The 26,090-nt window shown below is 53.0% G+C and overlaps 1 protein-coding gene and 1 long non-coding RNA gene across 2 annotated transcripts in view; one reads left to right on the forward strand and one right to left on the reverse strand.

Moving 5' to 3' along the window:
- The first annotated feature begins 2,293 nt into the window (after positions 1-2,293).
- LOC142922588 (uncharacterized) lies at positions 2,294-7,432 on the forward strand. The gene is made up of 2 exons (XR_012940182.1): positions 2,294-2,489; positions 6,822-7,432. It is a non-coding gene; the product is annotated as an uncharacterized LOC142922588 (long non-coding RNA).
- Positions 7,433-9,638: 2,206 nt separating this feature from the next.
- Positions 9,639-26,090, reverse strand: part of LOC116958375 (palmitoyltransferase ZDHHC20-B-like) — a 43,849-nt gene continuing 27,397 nt past the window's right edge. Inside the window, exons 8-11 of the mRNA XM_076063394.1 lie at positions 25,073-25,205; positions 19,432-19,558; positions 16,518-16,666; positions 9,639-10,203 (exon numbers count right to left, since the gene is read on the reverse strand). Of these exons, the coding sequence (XP_075919509.1) occupies positions 10,142-10,203; positions 16,518-16,666; positions 19,432-19,558; positions 25,073-25,205 (471 nt within the window). The 3' untranslated portion in view covers positions 9,639-10,141. The remainder of the gene's footprint in view (positions 10,204-16,517; positions 16,667-19,431; positions 19,559-25,072; positions 25,206-26,090) is intronic.

Here is a 26,090-nt window from a genome sequence, read left to right on the forward strand (position 1 = left end):
GGTCGCGGTCTGAGTTTGGCTGTGTTCACTCCAGCGCTGTCCTACCAGACAGTCTCGTCCCTTCACCTGATGAAGGCCGCTTGTGTTGTGGCCGAAACGTCGTGATTTTTGTTATTTTATTTTTTACCTAAGTGACTTTACCCAATAGAACCAAAGACTGATCATTTCTTTGTCAGTGGGCAAACGTACAAAATCAGCAGGGGATCAAATACTCTTTTCCCTCACTGTATAGTGTAGTGTATAGTGTAGTGTATAGTGTGGTGTATAGTGTAGTGTATAGTAGTGTAAAGTGTAGTGTATAGTGTGGTGTCTGTGTAGTGTATAGTTTAGTGTATAGTGTAGTGTATAGTGTAGTGTATAGTAGTGTAAAGTGTAGTGTATAGTGTAGTGTATAGTAGTATAGTGTATAGTGTAGTGTATAGTGTAGTGTATAGTAGTGTAAAGTGTAGTGTATAGTGTGGTGTCTGTGTAGTGTATAGTTTAGTGTATAGTGTAGTGTATAGTGTAGTGTATAGTGTGGTGTATAGTGTAGTGTATAGTAGTGTAAAGTGTAGTGTATAGTGTGGTGTCTGTGTAGTGTATAGTTTAGTGTATAGTGTAGTGTATAGTGTAGTGTATAGTAGTGTAAAGTGTAGTGTATAGTGTAGTGTATAGTAGTATAGTGTATAGTGTAGTGTATAGTGTGGTGTATAGTGTAGTGTATAGTAGTGTAAAGTGTAGTGTATAGTGTGGTGTCTGTGTAGTGTATAGTTTAGTGTATAGTGTAGTGTATAGTGTAGTGTATATTAGTGTAAAGTGTAGTGTATAGTGTAGTGTATAGTAGTATAGTGTAGTGTATAGTGTAGTGTATAGTGTAGTATGTAGTGTAGTGTATAGTGTAGTGTATAGTGTAGTGTATAGTGTAGTGTATAGTGTAGTGTATAGTGTAGTGTATAGTGTAGTATAGTGTGTAGTGTATAGTGTAGTATAGTGTATAGTGTAGTGTATAGTGTAGTGTATAGTGTAGTGTATAGTGTGGTGTTTGTGTAGTGTATTGTGTGGTGTTTGTGTAGTATAGTATGTATTGTATAGTGTAGTGTATAGTGTAGTGTGTAGTGTAGTATATAGTGTAGTGTATAGTGTAGTGTATAGTGTAGTGTATAGTGTAGTGTATAGTAGTGTAAAGTGTAGTGTATAGTGTAGTGTATAGTAGTATAGTGTAGTGTATAGTGTAGTGTATAGTGTGGTGTATAGTGTAGTGTATAGTAGTGTAAAGTGTAGTGTATAGTGTGGTGTCTGTGTAGTGTATAGTTTAGTGTATAGTGTAGTGTATAGTAGTGTAAAGTGTAGTGTATAGTGTAGTGTATAGTAGTATAGTGTAGTGTATAGTGTAGTATGTAGTGTAGTGTATAGTGTAGTGTATAGTGTAGTGTATAGTGTAGTGTATAGTGTAGTGTATAGTGTAGTATAGTGTAGTATAGTGTAGTGTATAGTGTAGTGTATAGTGTAGTGTATAGTGTAGTGTATAGTGTAGTGTATAGTGTGGTGTTTGTGTAGTGTATTGTGTGGTGTTTGTGTAGTATAGTATGTATTGTATAGTGTAGTGTATAGTGTAGTATGTAGTGTAGTATATAGTGTATAGTGTAGTGTATAGTGTAGTGTATAGTGTAGTGTATAGTGTAGTGTGTAGTGTATAGTGTAGTGTGTAGTGTAGTATGTAGTGTAGTATATAGTGTATAGTGTAGTGTATAGTGTAGTGTATAGTGTAGTGTATAGTATAGTGTATAGTGTAGTGTATAGTGTAGTGTGTAGTGTAGTGTGTAGTGTATAGTGTAGTGTATAGTGTAGTGTATAGTGTAGTGTATAGTGTAGTGTATAGTGTAGTGTACAGTGTAGTGTATAGTATAGTAGTGTATAGTATAGTAGTGTATAGTATAGTAGTGTAGTGTATAGTGTAGTGTATAGTGTAGTGTACAGTGTAGTGTATAGTAGTATAGTGTAGTGTACAGTGTAGTGTATAGTGTAGTGTAGTGTATAGTGTAGTGTATAGTGTAGTGTATAGTGTAGTGTATAGTGTGTAGTGTAGTATATAGTGTATAGTGTATTGTATAGTGTGTAGTGTATAGTGTAGTGTATAGTGTAGTGTATAGTGTAGTGTATAGTGTAGTGTGTGTATAGTGTAGTGTGTAGTGTAGTGTATAGTGTAGTAGTATAGTATATAGTGTAGTGTATAGTATAGTAGTATAGTATGTAGTGTATAGTGTAGTAGTATAGTATATAGTGTAGTGTATAGTATAGTAGTATAGTATGTAGTGTACAGTGTAGTGTATAGTGTAGTGTAGTGTGTGTGTGTTGTCCCAGGCCGTGCGGTGCGTCACCGTGGTGACTATGCAGCGGTGTTGCTGCTGGACCACCGCTACCGCTCTCACGGCTCTCAGCTGCCCGGCTGGCTGAGGGGCAGCGTCGTGGCGCCCCCATCGCTGGCGGTCGCCATCACCACTCTGCGCCAGGTACGGTGCACGCATCTAGCCCAGCACCACCACCAACACCACCAACACCACCACCAACACCACCAACACCACCACCAACACCACCACCAACACCAACACCACCAACACCAACACCACCAACACCACCAACACCACCAACACCAACACCACCAACACCAACACCACCACCAACACCACCACCAACACCACCAACACCACCAACACCAACACCACCAACACCAACACCACCACCAACACCACCAACACCACCAACAACACCACCAACACCAACACCACCAACACCACCACCAACACCACCACCACCACCAACAACACCACCACCAACACCACCAACAACACCACCAACACCACCACCAACACCACCACCAACAACACCACCACCAACACCACCAACACCAACACCACCACCAACAACACCACCACCAACACCACCAACAACACCACCAACACCACCACCAACAACACCACCAACACCACCACCAACACTACCACCAACACCAACACCACCAACACCACCACCAACACCACCACCACCAACACCACCACCAACAACACCACCAACACCACCACCAACACCACCACCAACGCCACCAACACCACCAACACCAACACCACCAACAACACCAACACCACCACCAACACCACCAACACCACCACCACCAACACCACCAACGACACCACCAACAACACCACCACCACCAACACCAACACCACCACCAACACCACCACCAACACCACCAACACCACCAACACCAACACCACCAACACCAACACCACCACCAACACCACCAACACCACCAACAACACCACCAACACCAACACCACCAACACCACCACCAACACCACCACCACCACCAACAACACCACCACCAACACCACCAACAACACCACCAACACCACCACCAACACCACCACCAACAACACCACCACCAACACCACCAACACCAACACCACCACCAACAACACCACCACCAACACCACCAACAACACCACCAACACCACCACCAACAACACCACCAACACCACCACCAACACTACCACCAACACCAACACCACCAACACCACCACCAACACCACCACCACCAACACCACCACCAACAACACCACCAACACCACCACCAACACCACCACCAACGCCACCAACACCACCAACACCAACACCACCAACAACACCAACACCACCACCAACACCACCAACACCACCACCACCAACACCACCAACGACACCACCAACAACACCACCACCACCAACACCACCACCAACACCACCACCAACACCACCAACACCACCAACACCAACACCACCAACACCACCAACACCACCACCAACACCACCACCAACGCCAACACCAACACCACCAACAACAACACCACCACCAACACCACCACCACCAACACCACCAACACCACCAACACCACCAACACCACCACCACCAACACCACCAACACCACCAACACCAACACCACCAACACCACCACCAACACCACCACCAACACCAACACCACCACCAACACCACCACCAACACCAACACCACCAACACCACCACCAACGCCAACACCACCACCAACACCACCAACACCACCACCAACACCAACACCACCAACACCACCACCAACGCCAACACCACCACCAACACCACCAACACCACCACCACCACCACCAACACCACCACCAACGCCAACACCACCACCAACACCACCACCACCAACACCACCAACACCACCACCAACGCCAACACCACCACCAACACCACCACCACCAACACCACCACCACCAACACCACCACCACCAACACCAACACCACCACCAACACCACCAACACCACCAACACCACCACCACCACCAACACCACCAACACCACCACCAACGCCAACACCACCACCAACACCACCACCAACACCACCACCAACACCACCAACACCACCAACACCAACACCACCAACACCACCACCAACACCACCACCAACACCACCACCAACACCACCACCAACGCCACCACCAACACCACCAACACCACCAACACCACCAACACCACCACCACCACCACCACCGTCGCCACCACCAACACCACCACCACCAACACCACCACCAACACCACCACCAACACCACCACCAACACCACCACCATCACCACCACCACCACCAACGCCACCACCACCACCGCCACCACCACCAACACCACCAACGCCACCACCAACGCCACCACCACCACCACCACCAACGCCACCACCAACGCCACCACCAACACCACCAACACCACCACCAACACCACCACCAACACCACCAACACCACCAACACCAACACCACCAACACCACCACCAACACCACCAACACCACCAACACCAACACCACCAACACCACCACCAACACCACCACCAACACCACCAACACCACCAACACCACCAACACCACCACCAACACCACCACCAACACCACCAACACCACCAACACCACCAACACCAACACCACCAACACCACCACCAACACCACCACCAACACCACCAACACCAACACCACCACCAACACCACCACCAACACCACCACCAACGCCACCACCAACACCACCAACACCACCAACACCACCACCAACACCACCACCACCAACACCGTCACCAACACCACCACCACCACCGTCGCCACCACCAACACCACCACCAACACCACCACCAACACCACCACCAACACCACCACCAACGCCACCACCACCACCGCCACCACCACCAACACCACCAACGCCACCACCAACGCCACCACCACCACCAACGCCACCACCACCAACGCCACCACCAACGCCACCACCATCGCCACCACCAACTCTTCTCTCTCTCTGAGTCACCCAGTGAGTCACCCTCTGAGTCACCCACTGAGTCACCCCCTGAGTCACCCACTGAGTCACCCACTGAGCCACCCACTGAGCCACCCTCTGAGTCACCCACTTCGTCACCCAGTGAGTCACCCACTGAGTCACCCACTGAGTCACCCTCTGAGTCACCCTCTGAGTCACCCACTGAGTCACCCTCTGAGTCACCCTCTGAGTCACCCACTGAGTCACCCACTGAGTCACCCTCTGAGTCACCCTCTGAGTCACCCAGTGAGTCACCCTGTCTGTCACCCTGTCTGTCACTCAGTGAGTCACCCTGTCTGTCACCCTGTCTGTCACTCAGTGAGTCACCCAGTGAGTCACCCAGTGAGTCACCCAGTGAGTCACCCAGTGAGTCACCCTGTCTGTCACCCAGTGAGTCACCCAGTGAGTCACCCACTGAGTCACCCACTGAATCACCCTGTCTGTCACCCACTGAGTCACCCACTGAGTCACCCAGTGAGTCACCCACTGAGTCACCCTGTCTGTCACCCAGTGAGTCACCCACTGAGTCACCCAGTGAGTCACCCACTGAGTCACCCTGTCTGTCACCCACTGAGTCACCCACTGAGTCATCCACTGAGTCACCCTCTGAGTCACCCTCTGAGTCAGCCTCTTAGTCACCCAGTGAGTCACCCAGTGAGTCACCCAGTGAGTCACCCTGTCTGTCACCCTCTGAGTCACCCTCTTAGTCACCGTCTGAGTCACCCACTGAGTCACCCAGTGAGTCACCCTCTGAGTCACCCTGTCTGTCACCCTCTGAGTCACCCACTGAGTCACCCTCTGAGTCACCCACTGAGTCACCCACTGAGTCACCCACTGAGTCACCCTCAGTCACCCTCTGAGTAACCCAGTGAGTCACCCACTGAGTCACCCACTGAGTCACCCTCTGAGTCACCCAGTGAGTCACCCAGTGAGTCACCCACTGAGTCACCCACTGAGTCACCCTCTGAGTCACCCTCTGAGTCACCCAGTGAGTCACCCAGTGAGTCACCCTGTCTGTCACCCAGTGAGTCGCCCTCTGAGTCACCCAGTGAGTCACCCAGTGAGTCACCCTCTGAGTCACCCAGTGAGTCACCCTGTCTGTCACCCTGTCTGTCACCCAGTGAGTCACCCTCTGAGTCACCCAGTGAGTCACCCACTGAGTCACCCTCTGAGTCACCCAGTGAGTCACCCACTGAGTCACCCACTGAGTCACCCAGTGAGTCACCCACTGAGTCACCCACTGAGTCACCCACTGAGTCACCCAGTGAGTCACCCAGTGAGTCACCCTGTCTGTCACCCAGTGAGTCACCCTCTGAGTCACCCACTGAGTCACCCAGTGAGTCACCCAGTGAGTCACCCAGTGAGTCACCCTGTCTGTCACCCTGTCTGTCACCCTGTCTGTCACCCAGTGAGTCACCCTCTGAGTCACCCAGTGAGTCACCCAGTGAGTCACCCTGTCTGTCACCCTGTCTCCCCCTCCGCAGTTCTTTGTAGACAGGAAAGCGGCGTCCACAAGCAGCAGCAGCAGCTGATGATGATGCTGATGATGATGCACCACCACGCCCGGCCGTCTTTGTCTTCCCAGTGACACACACAGAGGGGGTGGTGGTGGTGTGGCCTGAACCACCACGCCCGGCCGTCTTTGTCTTCCCAGTGACACACACAGAGGGGGTGGTGGTGGTGTGGCCTGAACCACCACGCCCGGCCGTCTTTGTCTTCCCAGTGACACACACAGAGGGGGTGGTGGTGGTGTGGCCTGAACCACCACGCCCGGCCGTCTTTGTCTTCCCAGTGACACACAGAGGGTGGTGGTGGTGTGGCCTATACCACCAGGGCTGCACGGTTTTGAGTGAAAGATCTCACTGCGATTTTCCTGTCCGGTCGATTTGCGATTTGTGATTTGTGATTTGATTCACGTGAAGTCCAACTTCAGTTCAATATGCAATGTGTAATCGATTTTAGAACACGGTGTGTGGTGGAGCATTAGCACGTGACACCAAGGCTGTAATTATAATTTATATTGGGGGGCACACACACACACATACACACCCCCACCCCCAATATATTGCTATAAAATAGATTTGTGTTTACATGATTGTGGTTTACGGTTGTCAGAGCTGTACTGGCCGGCTTCGCCCGGGACTTGGGTTCACCACACCCGGCCGCCTTTGTCTGCCCAGTGGGTGACGTTGACACACCACAGAAGTTACTCGCTTGAGGCTGAGTCGACCTTGGGGAGGCCCAGGACCGGTTAAAATAATCGTCACCGGTGGTGGCGGTCGTGAGCGGGAATCGTAGCGCGGCATAGCGCTGAACGGCTACACTGCAATGCGTTACGCTTCCACACACACACACAGACAGATACAGAGACACACATAGACAGATACACAGATACACAGACAGATACACAGATACAGATACACAGACAGACACACAGATACACACACAGATACACACAGACAGATATACACACACAGATACACACACAGATACACACACAGATACACACACACAGATACACAGATACACACAGACACAGATACATACACACAGACACAGATACATACACACAGACACAGATACATACACACTGACAGACACACACAGATACACAGATATACACACACACAGATACACACACACAGACACACAGATACACACACACAGACAGACACAGCCACATACACAGATACGCACACACACAGATACACACACACAGACACACACACAGATACACACACAGAGATACACACACACACAGAGATACACACAGAGACAGACACACAGATACACACACACAGATATATACACACACAGATACACACACACACATATACACACACAGACACACACACACAGATACACACACACACAGACAGATACACACAGATACACAGATACACACACACAGATAAACACACGCAGATACACACACACAGATACACACACACAGATACACACACAGACACACACACAGAGACACACACAGATACAGACACACAGAGACACACACACAGACAGATACACACAGATACACAGACACACAGACACACACAGATACACAGACACACACACAGATACACACACACAGATACACAGACACACACACACAGATACACACACACAGATACACACACAGATACAAAGCAAAACAAAGATCCCCCATATAGCCTTAACAGACTGTAGGGGCAAGTGCTGTTAGCGAGCACCTATGAAGGCCGGAACGGTACACGAGGGGGTGGGTGGCCAGCACCACGCCCGACCGCCTTTGTCTCCCCAGTGGCGATATTTACACACCGCACCAGGTACTCATTTTGAGGCTGAGTCGACCTAGGGGAGGCCTGGGACTGGTTCAGATAATCGTCACTAGTGTTGGCCGTGAGCGGGAATCGAACTCGGGTCGCCAGGTTCATAGCGCAGCGCGCTAACCGCTACACTATCGCTCCCCCAACACACAGATACACACACAGACACACACAACAACAACCGCCATTCGCCACTAAGTGGCGGTGACGTCACCACGACGCTTGTGCCAGGCTATGTGCACCTTGAGGCCACGTGAAGTGTCGAACGCCCGCTGGCAGGAGGTCACGGGGCAGACCCAGCAGGTGCCACGGGTCGACTGACTGAGATGACTGGCTGATGCACCACCTGTGCCCCCTACTGTGCCAACCTGCTGTGCTTTAGCCACCCGGCGCTCCGCTCGTTGTTCTGAGCGTCGCTCCTCCGCCCTCCGTTGTTGTTGGAGGGCGACTGCCTCCAACTGCCCAGTAGCGTCCTTCACGAGCCTCCTCCACAGAGGTCGATCTTGACACCGCTGGTACCAGTCATCGGCAAGTCCACTCAGCTCCACGTCCTCCTGTACCACATCACTCCATCTCTTCTCTAGCCCGTGCCGCGCCCGTTTAGCCCCCTCAATCCGGCCAAACAAAAGCTGTTTCGGCATGCGGTGGCTGGGCATGCGGGCTACATGACCCAGCCATCGCAGCCTTGCCTGCCGGAGGAGCTCACCGATGGGACCTTGCCCAGATCTTTCAAGGATTTGTGAGCTCCTCACACAATCCAGCCTGGTTAAACCCAGGATGGATCGTAGGCAGGCCAGCCTAAATGTTTCTAACCGGCGAAGATGTTCCATTAGGGGGGTCCACGTTTCGCAAGCGTAGAGAAGGGAGGGAATGACCGTGGCCAAGAAGACCTGAAGCTTAGTGCGGAGCGATAGACCAGGTACAGTGAGGGTAAAACGTATTTGATCCCCTGCTGATTTTGTACGTTTGTCCACTGACAAAGAAATGATCAGTCTATAATTTTAATGGTAGGTTTATTTGAACAGTGAGAGACAGAATAACAACAACAAAATCCAGAAAAACGCATGTCAAAAATGTTATAAATTTATAGTGTGTGATGTGTTGGGGTGTGTGTTGGAGAGTGTGTGTGTGTTGGAGAGTGTGTGATTGTTGGAGAGTGTGTGATTGTTGGAGAGAGTGTGTGTGTTGGAGTGTGTGTTGGAGAGTGTGTGTGTGTTGGAGTGTGTGATTGTTGGAGTGTGTGTTGGAGTGTTGGTGTGTGTGTTGGAGAGAGTGTGTGTGTTGGAGAGAGTGTGTGTTGGAGTGTGTGTGTTGGAGTGTGTGTTGGAGAGTGTGTGTGTGTTGGGGTGTGAGATTGTTGGAGAGTGTGTGTTGGAGAGTGTGTGTGTGTTGGAGAGTGTGTGTGTGTTGGAGAGTGTGTGTGTTGGAGTTGGTGTGTGTGTTGGGGTGTGTGTTGGCCACGTGGTCCCCGCGAGCCTTCCCACAATCCCTAGCGGCAGCTACGGCTCCTCCTGCTGCATGAAGATGACCGCACTGCTGCTGCTGCAGGCAGCAGGGTTCACTGTGGGGGTGGGGGGAGAGTGGGTTGGTGAGTGAGACAGTGAGTTGGTGAGTGAGACAGTGAGTTGGTGAGTGAGACAGTGAGTGGGTGAGTGAGACAGTGAGTTGGTGAGTGAGACAGTGAGTGGGTGAGTAGGTTGGTGAGTGAGACAGTGAGTTGGTGAGTAGGTTGGTGAGTGAGACAGTGAGTTGGTGAGTGGGTTGGTGAGTGAGACAGTGAGTTGGTGAGTGAGACAGTGAGTTGGTGAGTGAGACTGAGTGAGTGAGACAGTGAGTTGGTGAGTAGGTTGGTGAGTGAGACAGTGAGTGAGTTGGTGAGTGAGACAGTGAGTTGTTGAGTAGGTTGGTGAGTGAGTGAGACAGTGAGTTGGTGAGCGGGTTGGTGAGTTGGTGAGTGGGTTGGTGAGTGAGACAGTGAGTGGGTTGGTGAGTGAGACTGAGTTGGTGAGTGAGACAGTGAGTTGGTGAGTGAGACAGTGAGTAGGTTGGTGAGTGAGACAGTGAGTTGGTGAGTAGGTTGGTGAGTGAGACAGTGAGTTGGTGAGTAGGTTGGTGAGTGAGACAGTGAGTTGGTGAGTGGGTTGGTGAGTGAGACTGAGTTGGTGAGTGAGACAGTGAGTTGGTGAGTGAGACAGTGAGTGGGTGAGTAGGTTGGTGAGTGAGACAGTGAGTTGGTGAGTAGGTTGGTGAGTGAGACAGTGAGTTGGTGAGTGGGTTGGTGAGTGAGACAGTGAGTTGGTGAGTGAGACTGAGTGAGTGAGACAGTGAGTTGGTGAGTAGGTTGGTGAGTGAGACAGTGAGTGAGTTGGTGAGTGAGACAGTGAGTTGTTGAGTAGGTTGGTGAGTGAGTGAGACAGTGAGTTGGTGAGCGGGTTGGTGAGTTGGTGAGTGGGTTGGTGAGTGAGACAGTGAGTGGGTTGGTGAGTGAGACTGAGTTGGTGAGTGAGACAGTGAGTTGGTGAGTGAGACAGTGGGTTGGTGAGTGAGACAGTGAGTTGGTGAGTGAGACAGTGAGTAGGTTGGTGAGTGAGACAGTGAGTTGGTGAGTAAGACAGTGAGTTGGTGAGTAGGTTGGTGAGTGAGACAGTGGGTTGGTGAGTGAGTTGGTTGGTGAGTGAGACAGTGAGTGAGTGAGTTGGTGAGTAAGACAGTGAGTTGGTGAGTAGGTTGGTGAGTGAGACAGTGAGTTGGTGAGTAGGTTGGTGAGTGAGTAGGTTGGTGAGTGAGACAGTGAGTTGGTGAGTGAGACAGTGAGTTGGTGAGTGAGACAGTGAGTTGGTGAGTGAGACAGTGAGTGGGTGAGTGAGACAGTGAGTTGGTGAGTGAGACAGTGAGTGGGTGAGTAGGTTGGTGAGTGAGACAGTGAGTTGGTGAGTAGGTTGGTGAGTGAGACAGTGAGTTGGTGAGTGGGTTGGTGAGTGAGACAGTGAGTTGGTGAGTGAGACAGTGAGTTGGTGAGTGAGACTGAGTGAGTGAGACAGTGAGTTGGTGAGTAGGTTGGTGAGTGAGTTGGTGAGTGAGACAGTGAGTTGTTGAGTAGGTTGGTGAGTGAGTGAGACAGTGAGTTGGTGAGCGGGTTGGTGAGTTGGTGAGTGGGTTGGTGAGTGAGACAGTGAGTGGGTTGGTGAGTGAGACTGAGTTGGTGAGTGAGACAGTGAGTTGGTGAGTGAGACAGTGAGTGGGTGAGTAGGTTGGTGAGTGAGACAGTGAGTTGGTGAGTAGGTTGGTGAGTGAGACAGTGAGTTGGTGAGTGGGTTGGTGAGTGAGACAGTGAGTTGGTGAGTGAGACTGAGTGAGTGAGACAGTGAGTTGGTGAGTAGGTTGGTGAGTGAGACAGTGAGTGAGTTGGTGAGTGAGACAGTGAGTTGTTGAGTAGGTTGGTGAGTGAGTGAGACAGTGAGTTGGTGAGCGGGTTGGTGAGTTGGTGAGTGGGTTGGTGAGTGAGACAGTGAGTGGGTTGGTGAGTGAGACTGAGTTGGTGAGTGAGACAGTGAGTTGGTGAGTGAGACAGTGGGTTGGTGAGTGAGACAGTGAGTTGGTGAGTGAGACAGTGAGTAGGTTGGTGAGTGAGACAGTGAGTTGGTGAGTAAGACAGTGAGTTGGTGAGTAGGTTGGTGAGTGAGACAGTGGGTTGGTGAGTGAGTTGGTTGGTGAGTGAGACAGTGAGTGAGTGAGTTGGTGAGTAAGACAGTGAGTTGGTGAGTAGGTTGGTGAGTGAGACAGTGAGTTGGTGAGTAGGTTGGTGAGTGAGTAGGTTGGTGAGTGAGACAGTGAGTTGGTGAGTGAGACAGTGAGTTGGTGAGTGAGACAGTGAGTGAGAGAGTGAGTTGGTGAGACAGTGAGTAAGTGAGTGAGACAGTGAGTAGGTTGGTGAGTGAGACAGTGAGTTGGTGAGTGAGACAGTGAGTTGGTGAGTGAGACAGTGAGTGGGTGAGTAGGTTGGTGAGTGAGACAGTGAGTTGGTGAGTAGGTTGGTGAGTGAGACAGTGAGTTGGTGAGTGGGTTGGTGAGTGAGACAGTGAGTTGGTGAGTGAGACAGTGAGTTGGTGAGTGAGACTGAGTGAGTGAGACAGTGAGTTGGTGAGTAGGTTGGTGAGTGAGACAGTGAGTGAGTTGGTGAGTGAGACAGTGAGTTGTTGAGTAGGTTGGTGAGTGAGTGAGACAGTGAGTTGGTGAGCGGGTTGGTGAGTTGGTGAGTGGGTTGGTGAGTGAGACAGTGAGTGGGTTGGTGAGTGAGACTGAGTTGGTGAGTGAGACAGTGAGTTGGTGAGTGAGACAGTGAGTGGGTGAGTAGGTTGGTGAGTGAGACAGTGAGTTGGTGAGTAGGTTGGTGAGTGAGACAGTGAGTTGGTGAGTGGGTTGGTGAGTGAGACAGTGAGTTGGTGAGTGAGACTGAGTGAGTGAGACAGTGAGTTGGTGAGTAGGTTGGTGAGTGAGACAGTGAGTGAGTTGGTGAGTGAGACAGTGAGTTGTTGAGTAGGTTGGTGAGTGAGTGAGACAGTGAGTTGGTGAGCGGGTTGGTGAGTTGGTGAGTGGGTTGGTGAGTGAGACAGTGAGTGGGTTGGTGAGTGAGACTGAGTTGGTGAGTGAGACAGTGAGTTGGTGAGTGAGACAGTGGGTTGGTGAGTGAGACAGTGAGTTGGTGAGTGAGACAGTGAGTAGGTTGGTGAGTGAGACAGTGAGTTGGTGAGTAAGACAGTGAGTTGGTGAGTAGGTTGGTGAGTGAGACAGTGGGTTGGTGAGTGAGTTGGTTGGTGAGTGAGACAGTGAGTGAGTGAGTTGGTGAGTAAGACAGTGAGTTGGTGAGTAGGTTGGTGAGTGAGACAGTGAGTTGGTGAGTAGGTTGGTGAGTGAGTAGGTTGGTGAGTGAGACAGTGAGTTGGTGAGTGAGACAGTGAGTTGGTGAGTGAGACAGTGAGTGGGTGAGTGGGTTGGTGAGTGAGACAGTGAGTGAGTGGGTGAGTTGGTGAGTGAGACAGTGAGTTGGTGAGTGAGACAGTGAGTGGGTGAGTGGGTTGGTGAGTGAGACAGTGAGTGAGAGAGTGAGTTGGTGAGACAGTGAGTAAGTGAGTGAGACAGTGAGTAGGTTGGTGAGTGAGACAGTGAGTTGGTGAGTGAGACAGTGAGTTGGTGAGTGAGACAGTGAGTGGGTGAGTAGGTTGGTGAGTGAGACAGTGAGTTGGTGAGTAGGTTGGTGAGTGAGACAGTGAGTTGGTGAGTGGGTTGGTGAGTGAGACAGTGAGTTGGTGAGTGAGACTGAGTGAGTGAGACAGTGAGTTGGTGAGTAGGTTGGTGAGTGAGACAGTGAGTGAGTTGGTGAGTGAGACAGTGAGTTGTTGAGTAGGTTGGTGAGTGAGACAGTGAGTTGGTGAGCGGGTTGGTGAGTTGGTGAGTGGGTTGGTGAGTGAGACAGTGAGTGGGTTGGTGAGTGAGACTGAGTTGGTGAGTGAGACAGTGAGTTGGTGAGTGAGACAGTGAGTGGGTGAGTAGGTTGGTGAGTGAGACAGTGAGTTGGTGAGTAGGTTGGTGAGTGAGACAGTGAGTTGGTGAGTGGGTTGGTGAGTGAGACAGTGAGTTGGTGAGTGAGACTGAGTGAGTGAGACAGTGAGTTGGTGAGTAGGTTGGTGAGTGAGACAGTGAGTGAGTTGGTGAGTGAGACAGTGAGTTGTTGAGTAGGTTGGTGAGTGAGTGAGACAGTGAGTTGGTGAGCGGGTTGGTGAGTTGGTGAGTGGGTTGGTGAGTGAGACAGTGAGTGGGTTGGTGAGTGAGACTGAGTTGGTGAGTGAGACAGTGAGTTGGTGAGTGAGACAGTGGGTTGGTGAGTGAGACAGTGAGTTGGTGAGTGAGACAGTGAGTAGGTTGGTGAGTGAGACAGTGAGTTGGTGAGTAAGACAGTGAGTTGGTGAGTAGGTTGGTGAGTGAGACAGTGGGTTGGTGAGTGAGTTGGTTGGTGAGTGAGACAGTGAGTGAGTGAGTTGGTGAGTAAGACAGTGAGTTGGTGAGTAGGTTGGTGAGTGAGACAGTGAGTTGGTGAGTAGGTTGGTGAGTGAGTAGGTTGGTGAGTGAGACAGTGAGTTGGTGAGTGAGACAGTGAGTTGGTGAGTGAGACAGTGAGTGGGTGAGTGGGTTGGTGAGTGAGACAGTGAGTGAGTGGGTGAGTTGGTGAGTGAGACAGTGAGTTGGTGAGTGAGACAGTGAGTGGGTGAGTGGGTTGGTGAGTGAGACAGTGAGTGAGAGAGTGAGTTGGTGAGACAGTGAGTAAGTGAGTGAGACAGTGAGTAGGTTGGTGAGTGAGACAGTGAGTTGGTGAGTGAGACAGTGAGTTGGTGAGTGAGACAGTGAGTTGGTGAGTAGGTTGGTGAGTGAGACAGTGAGTTGGTGAGTAGGTTGGTGAGTGAGACAGTGAGTTGGTGAGTGGGTTGGTGAGTGAGACAGTGAGTTGGTGAGTGGGTTGGTGAGTGAGACTGAGTTGGTGAGTGAGACAGTGAGTTGGTGAGTGAGACAGTGAGTTGGTGAGTGACAGTGAGTTGGTGAGTAAGACAGTGAGTTGGTGAGTAGGTTGGTGAGTGAGACAGTGGGTTGGTGAGTGAGTTGGTGAGTGGGTGAGTGAGACAGTGAGTGAGGCAGTGCGTGAGTGGGTGAGTTGGTGAGTGAGACAGTGAGTTGGTGAGTAGGTTGGTGAGTGAGACAGTGAGTGAGTGAGTGAGACAGTGAGTGAGGCAGTGCGTGAGTGGGTGAGTGAGTGGGTGGGTGAGTGAGTGAGTGGGTGAGTTGGTGAGTGAGACAGTGAGTGAGTGGGTGGGTGAGTGGATGAGTGAGTGGGTGGGTGAGTTGGTGAGTGAGACAGTGAGTAGGTTGGTGAGTGAAACAGTGAGTTGGTGAGTGAGTGAGTGAGACAGTGAGTGAGTGAGTGAGTAGGTTGGTGAGTGAGTTGGTGAGTGAGACAGTGAGTGAGTCGGTGAGTGAGACAGTGAGTGAATCGGTGAGTGAGACAGTGAGTGAGTGGGTGAGTAGGTTGGTGAGTGAGACAGTGAGTGAGTGAGACAGTGAGTGAGTGGGTGAGTGAGTGAGTGGGTGAGTTGGTGAGTGAGACAGTGAGTGAGTGGGTGGGTGAGTGGATGAGTGAGTTGGTGGGTGAGTTGGTGAGTGAGACAGTGAGTAGGTTGGTGAGTGAAACAGTGAGTGAGTTGGTGAGTGAGTGAGACAGTGAGTGAGTGAGACAGTGAGTGAATCGGTGAGTGAGACAGTGAGTGAGTGAGACAGTGAGTGAGTGGGTGAGTAGGTTGGTGAGTGAGACAGTGAGTGAGTGAGTGAGACAGTGAGTGAGTGAGTGAGTAGGTTGGTGAGTGAGTTGGTGAGTGAGACAGTGAGTGAGTCGGTGAGTGAGACAGTGAGTGAATCGGTGAGTGAGACAGTGAGTGAGTGAGACAGTGAGTGAGTGGGTGAGTAGGTTGGTGAGTGAGACAGTGAGTGAGACAGTGAGTGAGTGAGACAGTGAGTGAGTAGGTTGGTGAGTGAGACAGTGAGTGAGTTGGTGAGTAGGTTGGTGAGTGAGACAGTGAGTGAGTTGGTGAGTAGGTTGGTGAGTGAGACAGTGAGTGAGTGAGTGAGACAGTGAGTGAGTGGGTGAGTAGGTTGGTGAGTGAGACAGTGAGTGAGTGAGACAGTGAGTAAGTGGGTGAGTAGGTTGGTGAGTGAGACAGTGAGTGAGTGAGACAGTGAGTGAGTGGGTGAGTAGGTTGGTGAGTGAGACAGTGAGTGAGTGAGACAGTGAGTGAGTGAGTTGGTGAGTGAGTGAGTGGGCGGGTGAGTCACCGAACACGGTGTGCTCCTCCCCCTCCTCGTCGTCCTCTTCATCATCCGGCACGGCGAGTGTGCGCCCAACGTGGCGGTGCCGAGGGCCCAGCAAGCGGCTGGTGGCCTCGTCCCTCCGTCTCGTGGGGAACGACTGTCCATCCCCTACACTGGTGGGTGGGTGGTGAGTGAGTGGGTGAGTGAGTGGGTGGGTGGGTGAGTGGGTGGGTGAGTGGGTGGGTGAGTGAGTGAGTGGGTGAGTGGGTGAGTGAGTGAGTGGGTGAGTGAGTGAGTGGTGAGTGAGTGGGTGGGTGAGTGAGTGAGTGAGTGTGTGGGTGAGTGAGTGAGTGAGTGGGTGAGTGGGTGAGTGGGTGGATGAGTGGGTGGGTGAGTGGGTGAGTGGGTGAGTAGGTGAGTGGATGAGTGAGTGAGTGAGTGGGTGGGTGAGTGGGTGAGTGGGTGGGTGAGTGAGTGGATGAGTGGGTGAGTGTGTGGGTGAGTGAGTGGGTGAGTGGGTGCGTGTGTGGATGAGTGAGTGGGTGAGTAGGTGAGTGAGTGAGTGGGTGAATGGGTGGGTGAGTGAGTGGGTGAGTAGGTGAGTGAGTGAGTGGGTGAGTGAGTGAGTGGGTGAGTGAGTGGGTGGGTGAGTGAGTGGGTGGGTGGGTGAGTGAGTGAGTGAGGAGTGAGTGAGGAGTGAGTGGGTGGGTGAGTGAGTGGGTGGGTGGGTGAGTGAGTGAGTGAGGAGTGAGTGAGTGAGTGAGGAGTGAGTGAGTGGGTGAGTGAGTGAGTGAGTGGGTGAGTGAGTGAGTGAGTGGGTGGGTGGGTGAGTGGGTGGGTGGGTGAGTGAGTGAGAAGTGAGTGGGTGAGTGAGTGGGTGGGTGAGTGAGTGAGTGAGTGGGTGGGTGAGTGAGTGAGTGAGTGGGCGGGTGGGTGGGTGAGTGAGTGAGTGAGGAGTGAGTGAGTGGGTGAGTGAGTGAGTGGGTGAGTGAGTGAGTGGGTGGGTGAGTGAGTGAGTGAGGAGTGGGTGAGTGAGTGAGTGGGTGGGTGAGTGAGTGAGGAGTGGGTGAGTGAGTGAGTGGGTGAGTGAGTGAGTGAGTGGGTGGGTGAGTGAGTGAGTGGTGAGTGAGTGAGTGGGTGAGTGGTGAGTGAGTGAGTGGGTGAGTGAGTGGGTGAGTGAGTGAGTGAGTGGGTGAGTGGGTGGGTGAGTGGGTGAGTGAGTGAGTGCGTGAGTGGGTGAGTGAGTGAGTGGGTGAGTGGGTGAGTGAGTGCGTGAGTGGGTGAGTGGGTGAGTGAGTGGGTGGGTGAGTGGGTGAGTGAGTGGGTGAGTGAGTGGTGAGTGGGTGGGTGGGTGAGTGGGTGGGTGAGTGAGTGAGGAGTGGGTGAGTGAGCGAGTGGTGAGTGGGTGGGTGGGAGACAGCGACGATGGTAGTGGTGATGTTGTTGATGTTGTTGGTGATGTTGTTCGTGATGTTGTTGGTGAGTGGTAGTAGCTACCTGGTGATGTTGTTGGTGATGATGTTGATGGTGATGCTGTTGGCGATGTTGTTGGTGATGTTGATGGTGATGTTGATGGTGATGTTGTTGGTGATGTTGTTGTTGTTGGTGATGTTGGTGATGTTATTGGTGATGTTGATGGTGATGTTGTTGGTCATGTTGATGGTGATGTTGGTGATGTTGTTGGTGTTAGTGATGTTGTTGGTGATGTTGATGGTGATGTTGGTGATGGTGATGTTGTTGTTGATGTTGATGTTGTTGGTGATGTTGATGGTGATGTTGGTGATGGTGATGTTTTTTGGTGATGATGTTGTTGGTGATGGTGATGATGTTGTTGGTGTTGGTGATGTTGTTGCTCGCTACCTGGTGATGTTGGGTGATGTGATGTTGTTGATGATGTTGATGGTGATGATGTTGATGGTGATGATGTTGGTGATGTTGTTGGTGATGTTGTTGGTGATGTTGTTGGTGTTGGTGATGTTGTTGGTGTTGGTGATGTTGTTGGTGATGGTAATGTTGTTGGTGATGGTAATGTTGTTGGTGATGTTGTTGGTGATGTTGTTGGTGATGTTGTTGGTGATGTTGTTGGTGATGGTGATGTTGTTGGTGATGTTGTTGGTGATGGTGATGTTGTTGGTGATGGTGATGTTGTTGGTGATGTTGTTGGTGTTGGTGATGTTGTTGGTGTTGGTGATGTTGTTGGTGATGATGTTGGTGATGATGATGATGGTGATGTTGTTGCTAGCTACCTGGTGATGGTGATGGTGATGTTGTTGGTGATGTTGTTGTAGTTGGTGATGTTGTTGGTGATGTTGTTGGTGATGATGTTGTTGGTGATGGTGATGATGTTGGTGTTGGTGATGTTGTTGGTGATGGTGATGTTGATGGTGATGTTGTCGGTGTTGGTGATGATGTTGATGGTGATGATGATGGTGATGATGTTGGTGATGTTGATGGTGATGTTGGTGATGATGTTGGTGTTGGTGATGTTGTTGGTGTTGGTGATGTTGTTGGTGATGTTGATGGTGATGTTGTTGGTGTTGGTGTTGATGGTGATGATGATGGTGATGATGTTGGTGATGTTGATGGTGATGTTGGTGATGATGTTGGTGTTGGTGATGTTGTTGGTGTTGGTGATGTTGATGGTGATGATGTTGGTGTTGGTGATGTTGATGGTGATGTTGTTGGTGATGGTGATGGTGATGTTGATGGTGATGATGTTGGTGATGGTGTTGTTGTTGGTGATGGTGATGTTGTTGGTGATGTTGATGGTGATGGTGATGATGTTGGTGATGGTGATGATGTTGATGGTGATGATGTTGTTGGTGATGGTGATGGTGTTGATGATGATGTTGGTGATGATGTTGTTGTTGTTGATGATGATGTTGGTGATGATGTTGTTGTTGATGATGATGATGTTGGTGATGTTGTTGCTCGCTACCTGGTGAATATCGGCAGTAGCCAGAGTCGTGGATCCTCACCCAGCACCTGGCGAACATTCTGCACCAGACCAAGGCTGAAGTCTCCGGCCTCATCACCACCACGGAATACCGGAGCACGAAACGCCTCTAGGGTGGTGAGGGAGGTGGTGAGGGAGGTGGTGAGGGAGGTGGTGAGGGAGGTGGTGAGGGTGGTGGTGGTGGTGAGGGAGGTGGTGAGGGTGGTGGTGAGGGTGGTGGTGAGGGTGGTGGTGAGGGAGGTGGTGAGGGAGGTGGTGAGGGAGGTGGTGAGGGTGGTGGTGAGGGAGGTGGTGAGGGAGGTGGTGAGGGAGGTGGTGAGGGAGGTGGTGAGTGTGGTGGTGAGGGAGGTGGTGAGGGAGGTGGTGAGGGAGGTGGTGAGGGTGGTGGTGAGGGTGGTGGTGAGGGTGGTGGTGAGGGTGGCGGTGAGGGAGGTGGTGAGGGAGGTGGTGAGGGTGGTGGTGGTGAGGGTGGTGGTGAGGGAGGTGAGGGAGGTGGTGAGGGAGGTGGTGAGGGTGGTGGTGGTGGTGGTGGTGAGGGAGGTGGTGAGGGAGGTGGTGGTGAGGGTGGTGGTGAGGGTGGTGGTGAGTGTGGTGGTGAGGGAGGTGGTGAGGGTGGTGGTGAGGGTAGTGAGTGTGGTGGTGAGGGTGGTGGTGAGGGTGGTGGTGAGGGAGGTGGTGAGGGAGGTGGTGAGGGTGGCGGTGAGGGTGGCGGTGAGGGAGGCGGTGAGGGTGGTGGTGAGGGAGGTGGTGAGGGAGGTGGTGAGGGTGGTGAGGGAGGTGGTGAGGGTGGTGGTGAGGGTGGTGGTGAGGATGGTGGTGAGGGAGGTGGTGAGGGAGGTGGTGAGGGTGGTGAGGGAGGTGGTGAGGGTGGTGGTGAGGGTGGTGGTGAGGGTGGTGGTGAGGGTGGTGGTGAGGGTGGCGGTGAGCTCACAAATCCTTGAAAGATCTGGACATACCTGGGCAGTGTGCTTATGACTGGCTCCAGTTTAACAGCAGAGGTCTCACTCCGAATCAGTCGAGCGGCAATATCTTTTCATCGGTTGCGTAACGCTGTGTGGAAGCTACCTGGTCTGTCGCTCCGCACTAAGCTTCAGGTCTTCTCGGCCACGGTCATTCCCTCCCTTCTCTACGCTTGCGAAACGTGGACCCCCCTAATGGAACATCTTCACCGGTTAGAAACATTTAGGCTGGCCTGCCTATGATCCATCCTGGGTTTAACCAGGCTGGATTGTGTGAGGAGCTCACAAATCTTTGAAAGATCTGGGCAAGGTCCCATCGGTGAGCTCCTCCGGCAGGCAAGGCTGCGATGGCTGGGTCATGTAGCCCGCATGCCCAGCCAACGCATGCCGAAACAGCTTTTGTTCGGCCGGATCGAGGGGGCTAAACGGGCGCGGCACGAGCTGGAGAAGAGATGGAGGGATGTGGTACAGGAGGACGTGGAGCTGAGTGGACTTGCCGATGACTGGTACCAGCGGTGTCAAGATCGGCCTCTGTGGAGGAGGCTCGTGAAGGATGCTACTGGGCAGTTGGAGGCAGTCGCCCTCCAACAACAACGGAGGGCGGAGGAGCGACGCTCAGAACAACGAGCGGAGCGCCGGGTGGCCAAAGCACAACAGGTTGGCACAGTAGGGGGCACAGGTGGTGCATCAGCCAGTCATCTCAGTCAGTCGACCCGTGGCACCTGGGTCTGCCCCGTGACCTCCTGCCAGCGGGCGTTCGACACTTCACGTCGCCTAGGGTGCACCTAGCCTGGCACAAGCGTCGTGGTGACGTCACCGCCACTTAGTGGCGAATGGCGGTTGTTGTTGTTGTTGTGTCCAGCAAAACAACCACCTACCTCATCGCGGTGCCAGACGGGCAACTCTGTCGTGGACAGTGCTGTGGGGGGAGGGCCAATTCCGATTGGCTCCTCCCCTCATGGCATATGTGTCCACCACAGGGGCTAAACGGGGGCTCTGGACGGGTGCGAGGGGCTGGTAACCCCTCCACCTTCAATTAATTACCACAAAACTACGACTGAAATATATAACTAATAAGCTTGTGCCGGAGGCCCCGGGGGGCCAGGCGTCTATGACATCTCCTGGTCAAACCCCAATTGGCGGAGCCAGGAGATTGAATATCTACCCTCGGGGCTCCTCCAGAAACAACGAAAAGCCACTACGGATGGCCAAGTGGAATGTTCGAACGCTCACTGCGGAGGAGAGGCTGCCACTCCTCTGTCGGGAGCTGGACCGGTACCGCCTGGATCTATGTGGCATTCAGGAGGTCCGGTGAACCGGCTCTGGCTCCTGCCACCATGAGGGGTGGACAGTCCTCTACTCGGGGCAGCAGACTGCCAAACAACAGGGTGTGGCTCTTCTTTTGAACAAAAGAATGAAGGGGGCGTGGGAGCGTGGCGGTGAGGTGTGGGAAGCTGTAAGCCCCAGGCTACTTTAGGCTCGCCTTCCCATCAACCGGAGGCGAGGAATGGTGGTCGTGGTTACTTATGCCCCCACCGAAGATGAACATCCGTGGAGGGATGCAGGCAAAGCCGATGAGTCAGATGCCTTCTATGACCTCCTGTCACAGGTGCTGGCTAAAGTGGCCCCTCGGGATAGAGTCATCATGTTGGGTGACTTCAATGCCCGAGTTGGTCATGATACTGGCACCTGGTCTGGAGTGATTGGAGGGCATGGGCCAGATCATCTCAATAACAACGGTAGGAGGCTGCTAGATTTTTGTGCAGCCCATGGGCGTGTAATTACCAACACGCTGTTCTGGCATTGGCGCATCCACACAACATCATGGATGCATGCCGGGTCTAAGCAAGAATATCTGCTGGACTACATAGTGATGGACTAGCGGATGCGAGCCCATGTCCTTGACACCAGGACCTACCGTGGAGCTGATCTGCCCTCTGACCATCGACTAGTCATCTGAAAGATGCGCCTGCCATTCTTCCACTCCAAAGGTGGGTGTACACCCAGGACCCCATTCCAACCTAAAGTGGCCTGGTCTCAGTTATCTGATGAAAGTTGCAAGCGAGAATTTCATCATCGCTTGCGGCTGGGATTGGCATCGTCCCCGACTCCTCCTGATGTCGAGGGTAAATGGGCGAGGTTTAGGACTGACTCATGCAGCTGCAATGGCTGCTTTGGGTACGCGATCCAGACCTCCCCAGAGACCCTGGCTGACAGAGGAGGTGTTCAGGATGGTTGAGAAAAAGCGACAGGCCCACTGTCATCGGCTACAGAATCCCACGTCAGAGAATGAGGAGGCTTACCGCAGCCTTCGCTCGGAGGTTCGGAGAGCCGTGAGGCACTGCAAGGATGGGTGGTGGTCACGGGTTGCTGAGGAGATGGAGTCTGCCTCAGTGGCCCGTGATCACAAATCTCTATTTAACTCCATCAAAAAGTAATCTGCAGCGCCACACCTATTACCATCATTAGGGGAAAAAACGGTGACCCAATCTCCGACCCCCAGGAACAGGTTTGCAGATTTGCTCAGCATTTTTGTGAGGTCCTGGGGGAGGGAAAATCCCTTAGCCAGGAAAACATCGTGGCACAAAGTGAGGATGACCCTGCTGAGGCTGCGGTGCCTCAAATATTGGAAGAAGTCACCCCCTGTGAGTGGATGAGGTGCCATCTGTTGAGGAAGTACTGAAGGCGATCCGGAGTCTGAGACCAGGAAAGGCAGCGGGCAGAGATGATCTCCCAAGCGAAATGCTGAGGGAGGGCGGCGTTTGTGCACAGATTGCCCTATATGACATCATAACAACAGTCTGGACCACTGGATGGGTTCCGCAGGATTGGAAGGATGCCCTGGCGGTCCCCCTTTTTAAGAAGGGGGACCGCACAGACTGTAACAACTACAGGGGCATCTCACTCCTCAGTGTGCCGGGAAAGGTCCTGGCAAGGATTATTCAACATCGCCTTGCCAGGCACGCTGAGGAGAGGCTTGCGGAGCCCCAATGCGGTTTCAGGAAAGGGCGGTCCTGCACAGATGCCATATTTTCTGTCCGTCTGCTACAGCAGAGGTGTAGGGAATTCCAACAAGACCTACATCTCTGCTTTATTGACCTGCTCAAGGCCTATGATACCATCAGTAGGCCTGGGCTCTGGGTTGTTCTTCGTGTTTTTGGAGTACCTGACCCTCTGCTCACGATCATTAAGGACCTTCATGATGGTGAGCGGGCCCGGGTAAAACTACGTGGCCGGGAGTCAGAGCCATTCCCTGTACACCTTGGGGTGCGACAGGGATATCCTCTGGCTCCCACATTATTTAACATCTATTTTGACCACGTAGTTTGTGAAGCCTTCAATAGCTGTACCGGGGGAATCTCCATATGGTACAGATGTAATGGGAGGCTGATCGATGCCCGGGTGCGGTCAAGGGATGGCTCCCTATTGCTCAACCACGTTATGTATGCTGATGATTTGGTAATAGCTGCTCATTCAGAGGAGGAGTTGGAGACGCTGCTGCTGAGACTGGAGCGTGCAACTAAGAGGTGGGGCCTTGACCATCAGCCCCACCAAAACTAAGCACCTGCCTGGGTATTTTGTACCATCGGACACTCCACCCCCACAACTCCCAATCGGTGATGGGGCAGTTGTGGAGAGAGTGGAGAGTTTCCCATACCTGGGCAGTGTGCTTATGACTGGCTCCAGTTTAACAGCAGAGGTCTCACTCCGAATCAGTCGAGCGGCAATATCTTTTCATCGGTTGCGTAACGCTGTGTGGAAGCTACCTGGTCTGTCGCTCCGCACTAAGCTTCAGGTCTTCTCGGCCACGGTCATTCCCTCCCTTCTCTACGCTTGCGAAACGTGGACCCCCCTAATGGAACATCTTCGCCGGTGAGAAACATTTAGGCTGGCCTGCCTACGATCCATCCTGGGTTTAACCAGACTGGATTGTGTGAGGAGCTCACAAATCCTTGAAAGATCTGGGCAAGGTCCCATCGGTGAGCTCCTCCGGCGGGCAAGGCTGCGATGGCTGGGTCATGTAGCCCGCATGCCCAGCCAACGCATGCCGAAACAGCTTTTGTTCGGCCGGATTGAGGGGGCTAAGCGGGCGCGGCACGGGCTAGAGAAGAGATGGAGTGATGTGGTACAGGAGGACGTGGAGCTGAGTGGACTTGCCGATGACTGGTACCAGCGGTGTCAAGATCGACCTCTGTGGAGGAGGCTCGTGAAGGATGCTACTGGGCAGTTGGAGGTAGTCACCCTCCAACAACAACGGAAGGCGGAGGAGCGACGCTCATAACAACGAGCGGAGCGCCTGGTGGCTAAAGCACAGCAGGTTGGCACAGTAGGGGGCACAGGTGGTGTACCAGCCAGTCATCTCAGTCAGTCGACCCGTGGCACCTGGGTCTGCCCCGTGACCTGCCAGCGGGCGTTCGACACTCCACGTGGCCTCAAGGTGCACATAGCCTGGCACAAGCGTCGTGGTGACGTCACCGCCACTTAGTGGCGAATGGCGGTTGTTGTTGTTTTGTGTGTGTCTCTATGTGTGTGTGTATCTGTGTGTGTGTCTATGTGTGTGTGTGTGTGTCTCTGTGTGTGTGTGTCTCTGTGTGTCTCTCTGTGTGTGTGTCTCTGTGTGTGTCTGTGTGTGTGTGTCTGTGTGTGTGTCTACGAGTCCGCACCGAGCGTGGTGGAGTTGATGGCGAGTAGCCAGCCGTGGTACCCGAGCAGGGACAGGAGACTCACAGAGAACATCGCGGCCACGAGGAACAGGAACAGGATGTGGAATCGTGCCTGGGTGTCGGCCAGACCCTCCTACACGCGGGGAGACACGCGGGGAGACACGGGGAGACACACGGAGACACGCGGGGAGACGCGGGGAGACACGCGGGGAGAGACACGGAGAGACACGCGGGGAGAGACACGGAGAGACACGCGGGGAGACACGGGGAGACACGGGGAGACACGCGGGGAGACACGGGGAGACACGGGGAGACTCGGGGAGACACGGGGAGACACGGGGAGACTCGGGGAGAGACACGGGGAGACACGAGGAGGGAGACACGGGGGGAGACACGGGGAGAGACACAGAGAGACACAGAGAGACACGGAGAGACATGGGGAGACACGGGGAGACTCGGGGAGAGACACGGGGAGACACGGGGGGAGACACGGGGAGACACGGGGGGAGACACGGGGAGACACGCGGGGAGACACGGGGAGACACGGGGAGACACGGGGAGACGCGGGGAGACACGGGGAGACACGGGGAGACTCGGGGAGAGACACGGGGAGACACGAGGAGGGAGACACGCGGGGAGACACGGGGAGACACGGGGGGAGACACGGGGAGAGACACAGAGAGACACAGAGAGACACGGAGAGACACGGGGAGACACGGGGAGACTCGGGGAGAGACACGGGGAGACACGGGGGGAGACACGGGGAGACACGGGGGGAGACACGGGGAGACACGCGGGGAGACACGGGGAGACACGGGGAGACGCGGGGAGACGCGGGGAGACACGGGGAGACACGGGGAGACACGCGGGGAGACACGTGGAGAGACACGGAGAGACACGGAGACACGCGGGGAGACACGGGGAGAGACACGGGGAGACACGCGGAAAGACACAGAGAGACAAGGAGAGACACGGGGAGACACGGGGAGACACGGGGGGAGACACGGGGAGACACGCG

Source organism: Petromyzon marinus, unplaced genomic scaffold, assembly GCF_048934315.1.
Source record: "Petromyzon marinus isolate PM22_M1 ecotype Great Lakes invasive population unplaced genomic scaffold, UKy_Petmar_22M1.pri1.0 PM_Scaffold_110, whole genome shotgun sequence".
Taxonomy (NCBI): Eukaryota; Metazoa; Chordata; class Hyperoartia; order Petromyzontiformes; family Petromyzontidae; genus Petromyzon; species Petromyzon marinus.